Source organism: Parastagonospora nodorum (genome assembly GCF_000146915.1).
Source record: "Parastagonospora nodorum SN15 chromosome Unknown scaffold_21, whole genome shotgun sequence".
Classification (NCBI taxonomy): Eukaryota; Fungi; Ascomycota; class Dothideomycetes; order Pleosporales; family Phaeosphaeriaceae; genus Parastagonospora; species Parastagonospora nodorum.
The window spans coordinates 37,261-50,742 of NW_001884569.1; the positions used below are offsets into that span (position 1 = coordinate 37,261).

Sequence of the window (13,482 nt, forward strand, 5' to 3'; positions counted from 1 at the left end):
AAATGCTAGTCTCCACTGTGACTTCTGGACCGGTCTCGAATGTAATTTTTGGATTTGACGCTAGAAAGGCATCGTGATTCTTGTGTCGAACTGTCAGCAAGACTATCTCAAATCAATACTTGACATGCGTGAGCTAGTAGACTGTATCTTTGATCTAATCTTGCTGCTTCACCACCCAAGCAGAAATTTCCTGTCGTTCTTCAAAGTATCCGTACACTTGATGGGAATGCTGTTCTCGAAAGCGTTCCGCGGACAGCGATGTTGAAATCGACCCATCTGCAAGGCAACATCAAACTATATAACCGACATGCATCAGCTGAACCTGCATAGAACACGTGTTTGGGCGAATCTTCCAGCGCCATCGCCGCAATCATGCAGCTTCACCTTTTCTTTTCATCGTTCATCAAAGCATGGATCGGTCCATTCGAGCCCGAAACCTAAACATTTTCCCGCCACTGCTTTTTTCCGATAGTGCGCTTCCAGCGCTTCGATTGCATCCTTGAGATATGTGCAGAAAGTGGATTAGCGCAAAACTCTACCGCTTCGTTAAGGAAACACACTTCCAGCTCTCCCATGCCACGGCAGATGACAGACACGGGTTGCACACCACCGACATGCCTGTGCATCACGGCAACCAGTCATGCCCATGTGAAACAACTACCGGGATGCCGATGGGGGTCTGATCACGTGCTTCCCTGCCCCTCGAGCACGCCATCGTGATTGGGCTTCATCCCTGATATCACGTGACCAAACACACATCGGTATCCCAGCGGTCCTTGGGCTATACGAGCCCCCAGCGGCCTAAGCGGAACAGTGGGCAATGTTCACGGTTCAGCATCATAGCTCCCCTTTCGGACCGTTGAGACCTTGGTCCCAGCCAGCCGTTGAACGCAAACGCGAGGCTGGGTCAACAAAGCCCATGCGCTTTTGCTTCAAATAATGCATGCGCGCCCGGAGATTTTCGCTGCATTTGTCGAGTGGGGACAAATATCACAGGTATGGCGATGAGTAAGTCCGATCCGACTATGCAACTACGGTACAAAATACGAGAGAAGAAAATATGCTGATTGTATGAGTTAGCCCTGTCCATACCCAAGCCCATCCAGTCCGCGATAAAACGCGTAATCGCGCCGCGGAACTCCCTCACGCCGCGCATCAAAGCGGCACAGTGTCTGGCCCCCTCAGTTTCTCCGCGCTCATCAGCCCGTTCGGACGCTCCGACACCACAGGCTGCAAGTGTCCGAAAGACCGACAATGCTGCGCGTACGCCCAGCCGCGTTTCAAAGATCAATGCTCTACCGGTGGCATACAATTACACCGCTGTGCTTGTGATCATGGGTGTGTTTTGCGCGGCGTTCTCGACGCGAGGCCTAGCGATGCAAATTTCGGCGCAATTGGTATGTTCGACTTTCTTCCTTTTCCAATGCGGGAACTTTGACGAGATGCAGGCTGATGTGGAGATAGGTCGATGCGCTGATACGGATTACGCCGGGGTGCGGGCCGATGCGTGCGGTGAAGGATTTTGAGGCTCTGCGCGCGCGAAATTTCGTTGCAGACTTGCTTTCTGGGATGGACGGTGATTTTGACTTTATGCTGCTGGCCGACGTAGTCCTGTGTAGTGTTGGCACATTTGTGCTGTGTATGATGCTTTATGGCGGGTGCGTGGTGTTGTGCTGTGTGAATTTTGTGATTCTGCTTGTGCTTGGCGGATTGGTGCTTGCCAAAAGTGTTCGACACCATGGGGTGAACGTTTCCCTGGATTGGATCGGACGAGCTCCGTCGCACCCTCAGTCGGCGTTACTGCAGGGTAGTTGACGTTGAAAGCGTGGGGATGTGGAGACGAAGCAGTAAACGTACATGTAATGTGGCTGTTGATAGAGGCCTGATAGCCTTGGATTATATATGTATCAGAGGGCATTGAACCACTACTCTAATTGTGTGTACACGTGTGTAATGAAGACTCCAAAACTTCCGGTGCAAGGCCATGTTCCCAAAATAAACGTAAATGTCAAGATGGTATCTTTGTGTATCGTTAAACCATCCGCTCAACCACAACGCCTCGACGACTCCATGCATCGGTCTCGCCGTCTGTGCTGGCGCCCGCACTATGGCTCATGCTCCGTTCATGTTCGCCATCTATTTCGACCTCACGTGTCTGGACAGTGTGAACGTGGATGTTCCTCAGCTCGACCTCATCCTCCTTCCGCCCCTTGAGAGGCTCCTCGTCCCACTCACTACCCCGCCTGTACTTCGAGAAGGCTCCGGCCACCGGGGTGGCACTCTTGCACTCGGTGGTGATTACCGCGGGACGCTGAAGGGGGTTGGAGATTCCTTTCTCAGGCGACACCGTGCTGGTGGTCGACAGGCCATTCTTCTTATCCATTTCGCGATCGACGTCGCTGATGGAGACGCGACGAGAAATGTGGGATCGGAGTGTTCCGTTGCCGTAACCGTTGGGGTTGCCGCCGTTGCCGCCGGTCTTTCCAGCCGTGTATCCGTTGGAACGGGCCAACGAGTCTTCATCTTGACGCTCCTTGGAGGTGACCCAGTGTAGGACGGATGTGCAGAAAAGAATATCGGCGTTACAGCACGTGAAGCAGACCCATGCAGGCTCACCGTCGAGGACCATCAGTACGGTAAGGTTGACGACGGCGACAGTAAGCGTAGCTAAAGATCCGATAAAAGAGCGCCACGCCATACGCCTGATGCGGGGGTTGGAGTTGGTCTGGTAGGAGACGAGGCCACGGAGGGGAATAATGAAGAGCAATGTCAAGTAGATCTAGATATACGGGTCAGCAGGTAGGGTTGGAGGTGGCATCAAACAGAGTACTGACGTTGACAACGGCTTCAAAGATGATAAGAGGCATCATTGATACCTTCTGCATGCCAATGATACAGACACCTTTGTCATTGACGTATGAGATACGGCTGCAGAGTGTCAGTTCAGCCCCTGGGGTGAGATTGGCGCTCTTACAATATGAAGTTGATGACGCCGACAATCGTGTATGGAAGAAGCATGAAGCAGCAGTTGAAGAGCCATAGCTTGGTCTTGTGGCGAGGCTTTCTGCTGCCGCCGACAATGTACTGGCAACTGTTAGTCCACGCTTCGAGCACCAGCTTCGAGATTACGTACTGCTCGTTCGACCAAGAAGTAGTACGTCAAGATCTTGGTAGACATGTAGAGGAGAAGACCTGTCACTATGAGTAATGCTCTGTGCATATCGCATTGCACTACTCACAAAGGAAAATGCTAGCTTCGCAGACCATCTCGCCGGCGTTGACCCCGATGCCATGTAGGACAATGGAAGTTGCGAAGACGAACACAGCCGAGTCGACATATATGAGGATAATCACTATTACCCATCAGTATCGTTGCATAGAGGAATCACAGTAGTACAAGACTTACACCATTGTGCAATTGGAAGCTGCCTCCAATCGGCAACCCATTGTGTTCGTCGCGCTATGAATCCGTCAGTATCTCAATAGCCGGCTGAACAAGCGACGACATACTTATGCAGAATGCAAGTACACACATGGTAATCAGCTGCAGAATGGTGGCGCAGAGCCTACCACTCAGCGGCACGGCCGCATTCAACATGGAGCCGGGCGGGGATTCGTTGGCCATATTGTCGCTTGGGCCAGTCGTCAATTCGAACCAAACTCGTAATGTAGGTACAGTCCCAAATGAAAAGTTGGAGAGATCGGGATGCGGTAGGAGAGGCTGTACGACATGGCCTCATATTAAGGGCCTCTGGGCCTCGAGGGCTTCGAGAGCCCCTGCCTCCAGCTTCTACGCGACTCATGGCAACGTCTAGGTTTCATGCGTATCTCAAATCTAGCCCCCGGCCTGCAGTACCTGGCCAATCGGTATCTTTGGCAACACTAGTGGCGCTCGCTAAGAGTTGTAGTGCGCGGAGCAGCTCCAGGACATCTTGTTCGCTGGCTCAGGGATCCTGGGGAAGCGGTAGACCCTAACGGAGGGGAGCGATCACCCGTTGATCGGCTATGACTGTCGTCTTTTAGGTGACATGTGGGACTCTCGGTTGCCGTTGCTCGGTCAAATTGTTTTGAATTGAATTGTTGAGCCGCATGGGTTACCGGGGCCTCCTCGGTGCGTTCGTGCTCAAGTCTTTGCCCGCATGAACACGCAAAATTGGTACCGACTGCAGTTCGTCAACTCCCAATCTAGCACGAGGTCTGACTTCATCATCAGGTATGATTTGGATGGCGTGAGTTTATCCTCCGGTCTAAATGCTAATCCGGCAGCGCACAGACACAGCCGAAAGCTAATCTTGCTCTGTGTTGATCGAGAACAGCACCTTTGTGGCCTGGACTACCGCACTCGTAAGGTCAAGACCTGGTGCCCAACACTCTTAGAGGTACCTGGCGTTTGATTTAAACTTCAGGTACACCCAGTCCGCGGATCGAGTTGGTGATCGACGTATTGCGCAAAGCTGTTGACCCGCTATCCTTCCGACACCTACTGAGTAGATATCTGAAATAGGCCCATCTGTTCGACCAGACCCTGCCAGGCTGGGCACCTTTTGCTTTAGTACTGACATCGACCAAATCCCATACTGTCGTGCCGGCTTGTGGCGTCGCTGCAAACGGTAAGGCCTCATCTCAAACATCAGGTCCGAGGCCGCCTGCCTCCCGCACCACAGCATCATGACGCCTGAGGCGTTCAGAGACGCCCAATGGAACATTCCTAAAGCTTGGATGCTTCCGCCATACACTTATTGAGAGCTCATCGATGGCGTGGACTTCAGACCAAATATCAGGCCAGAACAAACATCAGTAATAGAACAAAAATTTGCCATTACGCCTGGCATTACGCCACAAAGACTCACGACTTGCGTCGCTTGCAGGAGTACATAAACGTTTAAGGTCTCGCGCTTGCCGAGTCGATTAGCTACACCATTTCGATCGTTATCGGCAGCTAGACGTGGGAGGCATCACAGCAGTTCCCTATCAGCACCCGATCGGGCTGACATACATCTAGCTGCGCACAACGTATCTACGCGTATCCTTGCCGAGAGGGTGCCTTCAACGCTCCGCTTGCGAATGTAAACTTTTGGTCTAAAGCCTTTTGTCGTTGCTTGTTTGTGATGCCAGTGCGGTCCGTTGTGGGTTGAGCAGCCATGAAAGAATCGAACTCGTCAACCTCGGCATCATCTTCAGGGATATCACTGTCGTCCTGTGCTTCTTTCTTCGCAGTTAAGTTTGGCGCAGGCTCCGTGCGGGTTATCCGCTCAGGAACCTTCTTCTCGTCTTCGTCGTCATCTTTCGGTCCAGGGTTTGAGAATGGCTTTGAAGCTAGCACACGTCTCCGTAGCTCAGCCATCTCTTCTTCGTCGTCTGAGGATTCAGGGATGTTGTACGGATTGCGAGGGTCAACTTTGCCTTCTTCGTCATCTTCATCTTCATCATCCTCATCGTCTTCGTCATTTTCGTCCGACTCATCGATGGGCATCCTGTTCATGTTGCCACCAGCCCAATCGTCTTCCTCGACGCCATCCTCCTTTTCTGCGCGAGACTCAGAATACTCGCGCTCGATCTTCTCAAGCCAGACTTCTTCAGCCTTCTTGACCTCCTCCTCATTCTCGCATGCCATGTATCGTTTCAACAGTGCACTATTGATATCCAGAAACGCCTCTCCATACGAAAAGGTTGACAGTATCGATTCGGCCCATTCCGGATGTCCGCAAATGTAGAAGCACGCTGCAAGCGCCTCGACGCAGTTTAGGCGCCAGGGCTTCCCGTAGTTGGTCTGGTTTGCAGCAACGAGGTAGGGCAGCAAGCGTTCGCACTTGCCACCGATGCGCCCAAATGGCACTTCATCGATCCGTTTCCAACTGGCTTCTACAACAGCCGCGCCGTATTGCTCGAGCAGTTCCTTGTCTTCTTTGCTGATGATCTTTTTTGCCTTTGGGCTGACGACTACGCCAGCAAATTTCTGCCCGACATGTAACTCTCTCATCATGCCCAAGCGCATAAGCCGTTTCCCAGAGCAGCGCTTTGCATCGCAATGTCCTAGATCCCAGCACGCTGCTTTGTACGCAGGCTTCGCAGGGCGAAGGTTCGCGCCATCTGCGCCATCTTCCTCTTCATCACCTGGGCGAGGGCGTGGCGGGCCGCGGGCTTTTGGTGGTTTGTTGGAATATTTGTTGTTCGCTTTGAAGTCTTTCTTATGGCGAACCATTTTGCTTGGAATCTGTCGTGCTTGGAAAGGTTGTTAAAGTCGTGTTGATGGAGGCGAAATGGAAAGTTTTGGTGGGGCAAAATTGATACATTTCACCATTATCGATAGCTAAAGCTAGTGCCACATGACGTCGACCCTCCTCCTCCTCACCTTGTGTGTATACGCCTCCACTTCAGGTATGTATGCTGCTTTTGATGCCTTGTCGCTACAAACTCATCACAATGCACTCCCGCAATGATCTAATTTAAATACTGGTGGTGTTATAATACACCAAGACTCGCAATTTCACCCATTTCGTTCTTCGGCTTTCCGCCGTGGGTATAAGACGCTTTCCACCTCATCTTGACTGTGCTACCAGACCCTTGTTGAACGTTGTTGACACGAATAGTTTGCGTGATACCATGCTTTTGATGAGGCGCAAGATTGACGCCAGACTGTGGTTGCAATTGCAATTGAGCGCCCTTCTTAAGTTAGCTCTTTTGTTTGGCTAAGTATCTATGTATGCTTACCTTGGACGCCGCAATTTGCAATGTCAAGTTCGCTATCGGTAGTGGCGTGTTGTTGGAAATCCGAGAGTTGATTAGTAAAGTGGTATCCGTCTCGCGTGAGACGTTGAAGAGCACATTGATAGTCGTGTTTGTCACTGTGATTTCCTTGCTAGTGTCAGGGACTGAAGAAGCAAAGGTCCACTCATCGTCATCATTTGCGGCGCTCGTACTGCTTTGCGCAAGGGCCGAGCTTGGTGCAGGAACAGCGCCGCCTAACAAATCCACAGTGGCTGAGGGTGCTGAGGGTGGCTTGACGGACTGCTGGTACTGGGAATGGAGACCCCTGGCGCGGAGTCGAGGTCAACGCAGCAAAGGGATCAGGTGAGCGTGCTGGGGGTACCGAAGACTGCGCGAGAGCTTGCGGCGGTGGTGATGAAATCTGAGGTGGAGTCGGATTATGCGTAGATGCGAATAGGTCATTGATTTGTTGAGCGGACGTCTTCTTTTGTTGAGATTGCGCTTGAGGAACAGGCATACCAGACAAACCGAGAACTAGATCAATAGTCAGTACAAGTGAGGAAAGTGCAACAATAGAACTGACCTGAGCCATTCGAGCCACCCAACGATATGCTACCGGACTGGCCATAACTGTCTCCGCCTAGTGACAGACCCAGAAGATCATCCTCTAGTGCATGTCCGGTAGATGCTGGCTGCTGTTGTTGACCGGCACCTGAAGGTTGGCTCGCCGCTGGTGCTGGTTCTGAATCTCCGAAATCAATGAGGTTCAAAGTATTGTTGGGCCCCTGTGACACTCCAGCTCCGCTGCGTCCAAGCGTACCCTGAGGTATCTGGTTGGCAGCTTCTATGTCGCCCTTCTTGAAGAGCTTGTATCTCTCTATGGTCCGGTGTATGCTGTCGTTTATCTCAAAGAGTTTTGCTACTGCCTCGTGATCCTCGGAGTCCTCTTCACACATTTTCTGAATTTTAGGCTGCGCGCTCTGAAGCGCGTTCGCAAGCTCCTACCAGTTGTCAGCTATTTGGCCTTGTGTCAAATGGGGGAACTCGCCGACCTCGAAGACGTCGCCCTCCTTTATCTGGTCGCCCTGCTTGTAACCCTGCAGCATCTCCTCGAGTATGCGTGCCTTCTGCTGGATTCGGCCAACTTCCTCTGCAGCTTTGGCGCGCCAGTCTGTCTTGTTCCTTGTGTCGTACCCCGCCATAACTTTCATGAGCTTGTTCGCTTCTTGTAGGTCCTTGGGGCCACCCCGGCGGATGAGTTCCTGCAGTTTTGCCGACTGCGCTTCTCGCTCCTCTTCCTCCATCTCTTCTGCCGAACGCAAGTTCTGCAAACTGTTAGTAGGGCAGAATACCGACCGGCGCCGAACGTAACGTACATCACTCGGATTCAGTACAGCTGCGTCTTCCTTCCGAACCTCGGGGAACATGTAGCCTTTGTAGCTCAGCAACCGATGCATGTCCCTTATGAAGCCCAAGTCGTCCTTGTAGCGCGACGTCTGGCATATCGTTTGGCGCCATTCTTCGATCAACTCGAGGATGCGCGTCTGCACGCGAGACGCATGCACCGGCGGGCGCTCTGGAAATCGGCGGACGAGCTCGTTGAGAAACTCCTTGGTGCTAATCTGGAGGTGGAAGGCATATCCGCAGTTTTTCACACAGATATCGAGAAGCTGTACCACGGTGAGCTATGCGTCCTTTGGAGCGAGGGCAGCGCAGCGTACATTGAGTGCGAGGAGGGCCACGTTCTGGTTTCGGTGGTTGACGTAGTTGACTATTGCCACTGCTGCTTCTCGCGGCCTGTGAATTGGTGAGCCATGTCAAATGGGGAGCGTGTCTTTGCTCGAGTCCTTACGCTGAGCCCTTCTTGCTGTTGATCAAGTCGGTAATTTCGAGATTCAAGGCCAGGTTTGGTTCGAAGTTCTGAGGATCGCATGCCTGCACTATTTCCACCCTTAATTAGCATCGCCATATGTCGAGGGTCACGGTGATCGTACATATGAAGCGCTGTAGCTGCGAAGTGGGTGCCTCGCCGAATGCGCCATAGCGCTCACGCGCTGCCATTCTTGCAGACGCGGCCTCCATCGCGCTGCTAGATAGAAGACGTTGCTATGACTTCTGGCTAAACCGAGGTGGCACTCCAAGCTACAAAGGTGTCACGAGTGAATGCGAGTGCGGCGCGTGTGGACAGGGTGTTTGGACTTGGTGGGGGCCGGCGAATGCGAGTCGGCATTGGACTTCTTTACAGCTTGGCGGCGCATCAGCCACAGCTACGTCAGCAATGCATATCGTTCAATGTAAGCTTCAACGGCCATGCATCGGCAACTCTCCTGCACTCGAGTTTCACAACTTCAATTTGCGTACTATTTGCCTGTTTTACAGTGTCTATCGACCACTACTTCTCCGTCTTAGATCTGCCAGTAGCCCTTGACCAGATAACCTGTGTAACCAGCAAGAGCCGCAAGCACAGCCTGGGTTCCGAAGTAGCCGACAGGCCTGCCAGCTCCGCTGGACTTTGCAGCCATCAGACCGAACTCAGCATGGCTGATGCGGAGGGCAAAGAGAGCTCCGAGTGCCGAGTTTATGAACGTCCTGAAGTACGATTAACAACACTAGTCTCGCTATCCTAACTGCATGAAGCTTACCTGTTAGCTCCATTGAGCTCAGCAAGCAATGCAACTGCGAGGACAAGAGGAACGTTCTCAGAGAAGTTGAGTTGCGCACGCGAGGCGACGTAGAGAGGATCGTCGTTGCCCTTGGTCGAGTCTGTCTTGTCGCCCATGTATCTGGAAAGGTGTTACACAAATCTTCATATGAAGTCTACATCGAAAGCCATGCATACGTTTCGGTGGTGAGTCGCTGGTACACAATGCGGTTCTGCAAGAAGATGTAGTAGGCCGCGAAGGGGACAGCCCACGTTGCAGTTGCGGGTGCGAAAAGAGGCATCGGAACGCCGAGACCGATCTTGGAAGCCATGTTATGTAGAGGTTCGCCGACAGGGGTGGAGAGGTAGTTGACCATAGATTGGATCGTGCAGAGTCAGTTAAATACTTGGGACGAGAGGCTTGGGTAGGGGTTTGAGCGACCGATGCGAAGTTAGACGTAGAAATATGGGGTCTAGTACGTCATCGCTGGGCCTGGTAGTTTAGCGCATGGTGGACAAGCTGTTGCACACTGCAACAATTGATTAGGCAGTAAGGGAGCTTTTGACAACGGTTGACACAATATGAGGCTGAGTAAAGAATACAAGTGTAGCAAGTTGCTGATGCTGACATGAACCTCAAACGCCACTTCTGTCGTCAAGTCAGAATATAGCTCTAGCGCGCAAAGACAATCAGGAATGCCATGAGCTCGCAGGCAACGCATCATAGATGGAAGTATGCTAGACGGTTTAGACTCACCAATGCAATTAGACTCCATTCTTTCGCGTAAAATAGTGATGATATATGTAGCCAGGACGATCATGTGAATTCACCGGTTCTGCACAGTTTCAGCTCCAGGAACTCCCTGCAATGACATTTAGAAATACTCACTGGCTTCATGTGTTCTGCATCATTCTCTCTGTTATCGTCTCGGACCTCCTTGAGCATCTTGTCTATGCCTCGTTCGCCCAAAGCTTTCTATCAATTGCATGAGTGGCAGCGCAGAGTCAAATGGCAGCCAAACTGACTGATAGGCACTTTTCGTATTGCTCAAATATGGGCTTGCACTCATCGTTTGTGGCAGCCCCCCTTAGAAATTCTGGAACTGTAAGTTGAGAGCATGTAAGCGGTCATGGACGGTCATACTTTCGCTGTACCATTTCAGGAAGCAGTTGTCGTAACGCCTGTTTATGGGTCAGCGAAACATCTAGATTCTTATCCCTTGTTCAGGCTCACTCCTTCACCTCGTTACATTCAGGTGCTAGGGACGCCGACATTGTCTCTGTTTATGTCTGCTTTCCGTGATTTGAAGGGGTGGGTGCGACCAGGGTTGGCAAGTCACAGGCGCAATTGCCTTGCAAGCTCTTATCGATAAGGCGCGTCCACTAGCGCCAAAGTTGACATTTCTTTCTTCATGCATCGCAACAAGCTATTCTTCAACCTTCACTCTCCTCCACGACCAACCCCAAATCAGAGCTCTCGACTTCACTCCGCCAGTCGTCAAGTGCCCCAAAATAATGCGCGGACGTTAATTTCGCCATGGACTCCTTCAAAACGCTCCAGGACGAGATCTCGAAAGCCTTAGTATCAACAACGCGCTCGGCTTCACACATTGGAGCTGCGGATATAGACTTCCAACGATCGCTGAACCCGCAAATCGGCACCCAGCTAGACGCCCAGAATGCGCGCCTCCTTCACCTCGCGCAGCGCCTTCTCGAGAATGCTGCAGCGAGCTCGGACGCTGTAGGTCCCAAGTTACCCGACGTCGAAGCCATAGACGCCAGTTGGAGGGGGGTTGTTGATGTCATCGACAGCTTGCTTGAGAAGGCGGATACCAGTCTCGACGAGTACACTGGAGTTGTGAAGCGCTTGAGTCCAGGTGCAGAGCAGGTACTGGACCCAGAAGGACGCAGGGAGAGGCGATTGTTGACATTTGCACAGACCGCTACAAAGGCGCGCCCCAACATCGCTGAGAAGAAGCACATTGCGAAACCCCAGCTTCTTTTCGAGCATGTGCCAGCCAACCACCAAACTGGCGGCTTCCGTCCCTTGATGAGCACGAAACCACACGCCCAGGTGCCCCTAGAGCAATGTTTGAAGACGTTCCAAGACAGCAGAGGCAGAGAACAGTATGCATACAAGACAAACAAGTCCACACACAGTAACTTACCCGCACAGATACCCGCATCCCTACGAGACTGAGATCAACTCCTACGACTACCCTCCATCCGTATACGAAATCTCCGAGCCAACGCCATACCAGCCTTTCGATTCCACCACTGCCACATACGTAGATACCCCGGAAGCCGTCGCTGAGATGCTGGCAGAGCTGAAGACGGCAAAGGAAATTGCTGTAGATTTGGAACATCACGACAACCGCTCTTACATCGGAATGGTGTCTTTAATGCAGATCAGCACGCGGGACAAGGACTGGATAGTTGACACACTCAAGCCATGGCGACGGAAGCTAGAGTGTCTGAACGAAGTCTTCGCGGATCCGAACATCCTCAAGGTCTTGCATGGAGCCTACATGGACATCATGTGGCTACAGCGGGATCTCGGCCTCTATATTGTTGGTCTGTTCGACACCCATCATGCCGCCCGGTCTTTGGGATATCCTGGAGGAAGTCTCGCATATTTGCTGGAGAGGCACGTACAGTTCAAGGCCCAGAAGCAGTATCAACTAGCAGATTGGCGCATACGGCCGCTTGGCAAAGAGCTCTTCGAATACGCTCGAGCTGATACCCACTTCCTGCTGTACATCTTCGACAACATGAGAAACGAACTCGTGGAGAGGTCCGACTTCTCAGACCCGGAGAAGAACAAAGTGCAGGATGTGCTCATTAAGTCGAAGGAAGTTGCCCTGCAGCGCTATGAGCACCCTGTCTACGATGCCAAACTAGGGCTGGGGTCTGCGGGTTGGCACAAGCTCATCATGCGGACACCTGTACAGTTTACCCCTCAGCAATTCTCAGTCTTCCGAGCAGTCCACCAGTGGCGAGACAGTCTCAGTCGAAAGGAGGACGAGAGTCCGCTGTTTATCATGCCAAATCACGCTGTGTTTTCTGTAGCACGAGCCATGCCTGTAGACAAGGCGGCGCTTTTCAACGCGATACAGCATGTCTCGCACATCATTCGAGGCAAGGCAGATGAGCTCGTTAGTGTCATTACAGAAGCCAAGGCAAGCGGAGTGACTGGACCAGAGCTGAATGATGTCCTCAAGACGATCGAGGACATGAAGGAAGCACGATATGCCCAATTTGAAACCCCAAAGAAGACCGCAGCGCCACCTGTTGCACCGAGCCCTCAGCAAGCTCCGTTGCTAGGCACTGTACCCATCGCGACTCCAGCGGTCCGTGCTCCTGCTTCCAAGTTCTGGGGCAAGCTCTGGACATCAACTCCGACTAGTCAGGAGCGGTCTTTATCGGCTCTGAGCGTGGACCTTGCATTGCCTTTACCGCCTCTTACGGCGGAAATCTTCGCCGACACCAATGAAGTCTCGACCACTCCTCAAGTCGAGAAGCCGAAACACACCTTCGTTCCCAAGGAAGACAGGCCACAGGAGGACGAGCGGTCGGATCTCTTCATTGTCAAACAATTGGGTGGTAAAAAGCGAAAGCGCACCGAAGCACTGGAAGAAGCTTCCCCCTCAAAACCAGCATTGGACCCCATGCACGACGACGAAATCATGATCGACCAGGAGGAATCTGAAGAAGATATGCGCGCCCGCGAAAAGGCAGCAAAGAAAGCTCTCAAAAAGCAGAAGAAGCGAGATCTTGCCGCCCAGGCCGCAAACCCCAATCCAGACGAGGCAGTATTTGATTATGCAAACGCACCTTCGATTCTCCACGCCAACGAGGAGAAAAAGAAGGGCAAGAAGGATAAGAAGGAAAAGAAGAAGAAGAATCCGCAGTTCGCACCCTTCTCGGGCATGACGGACGCACCCAAGAGTCTCCCGCGAGCTCAAAAGGAGAAGGCAGGACGCAGTCGGACTTTCCAGTCATGAGCGTGCTCATCCCCATTGGTGTCTTTCTAGAAGCGTGCGTGGACCATTCTTTGTACATATACCTGCATCACGATACCTCTTCCAAGCCTTTTAGGATCATCCACAAATTAATTCTTGAAAGCCCTGCGT

General features: G+C 52.2%; 7 protein-coding genes across 7 annotated transcripts; 2 read left to right on the forward strand and 5 right to left on the reverse strand.

The window, feature by feature from the left end:
* The first annotated feature begins 647 nt into the window (after positions 1–647).
* SNOG_11953 (hypothetical protein) lies at positions 648–1,641 on the forward strand. Its single transcript, XM_001802133.1, has 3 exons — positions 648–1,008; positions 1,081–1,397; positions 1,449–1,641. The coding sequence occupies exons 1-3, from the start codon at positions 944–946 to the stop codon at positions 1,451–1,453; spliced, it is 387 nt and encodes a 128-aa protein (XP_001802185.1). The 5' UTR covers positions 648–943; the 3' UTR covers positions 1,454–1,641.
* Positions 1,642–2,032: 391 nt separating this feature from the next.
* On the reverse strand, positions 2,033–3,625 carry SNOG_11954 (hypothetical protein; the record flags this gene model as incomplete). The annotated part of the gene is made up of 5 exons (XM_001802134.1): positions 2,033–2,779; positions 2,835–2,950; positions 3,130–3,192; positions 3,240–3,353; positions 3,511–3,625. The coding sequence occupies 5 exons, from the start codon at positions 3,623–3,625 to the stop codon at positions 2,033–2,035; spliced, it is 1,155 nt and encodes a 384-aa protein (XP_001802186.1).
* A 1,174-nt stretch (positions 3,626–4,799) lies between these two features.
* Positions 4,800–6,202, reverse strand: SNOG_11955 (hypothetical protein; the record flags this gene model as incomplete). Its single annotated transcript, XM_001802135.1, has 1 exon — positions 4,800–6,202. The coding sequence occupies one exon, from the start codon at positions 6,200–6,202 to the stop codon at positions 5,018–5,020; it is 1,185 nt and encodes a 394-aa protein (XP_001802187.1). The 3' UTR covers positions 4,800–5,017.
* A 1,507-nt stretch (positions 6,203–7,709) lies between these two features.
* Positions 7,710–8,790, reverse strand: SNOG_11956 (hypothetical protein; the record flags this gene model as incomplete). The annotated part of the gene is made up of 5 exons (XM_001802136.1): positions 7,710–8,033; positions 8,085–8,378; positions 8,430–8,505; positions 8,561–8,643; positions 8,692–8,790. The coding sequence occupies 5 exons, from the start codon at positions 8,788–8,790 to the stop codon at positions 7,710–7,712; spliced, it is 876 nt and encodes a 291-aa protein (XP_001802188.1).
* Positions 8,791–9,113: 323 nt separating this feature from the next.
* SNOG_11957 (hypothetical protein) lies at positions 9,114–9,726 on the reverse strand (the record flags this gene model as incomplete). Its single annotated transcript, XM_001802137.1, has 3 exons — positions 9,114–9,297; positions 9,351–9,491; positions 9,548–9,726. The coding sequence occupies 3 exons, from the start codon at positions 9,724–9,726 to the stop codon at positions 9,114–9,116; spliced, it is 504 nt and encodes a 167-aa protein (XP_001802189.1).
* Positions 9,727–10,176: 450 nt separating this feature from the next.
* SNOG_11958 (hypothetical protein) lies at positions 10,177–10,295 on the reverse strand (the record flags this gene model as incomplete). Its single annotated transcript, XM_001802138.1, has 2 exons — positions 10,177–10,212; positions 10,239–10,295. The coding sequence occupies 2 exons, from the start codon at positions 10,293–10,295 to the stop codon at positions 10,177–10,179; spliced, it is 93 nt and encodes a 30-aa protein (XP_001802190.1).
* Positions 10,296–10,886: 591 nt separating this feature from the next.
* SNOG_11959 (hypothetical protein) lies at positions 10,887–13,353 on the forward strand (the record flags this gene model as incomplete). The annotated part of the gene is made up of 2 exons (XM_001802139.1): positions 10,887–11,476; positions 11,526–13,353. 2 exons carry the CDS (start codon positions 10,887–10,889, stop codon positions 13,351–13,353), a joined length of 2,418 nt encoding a protein of 805 aa, XP_001802191.1.
* Positions 13,354–13,482: the final 129 nt, after the last annotated feature.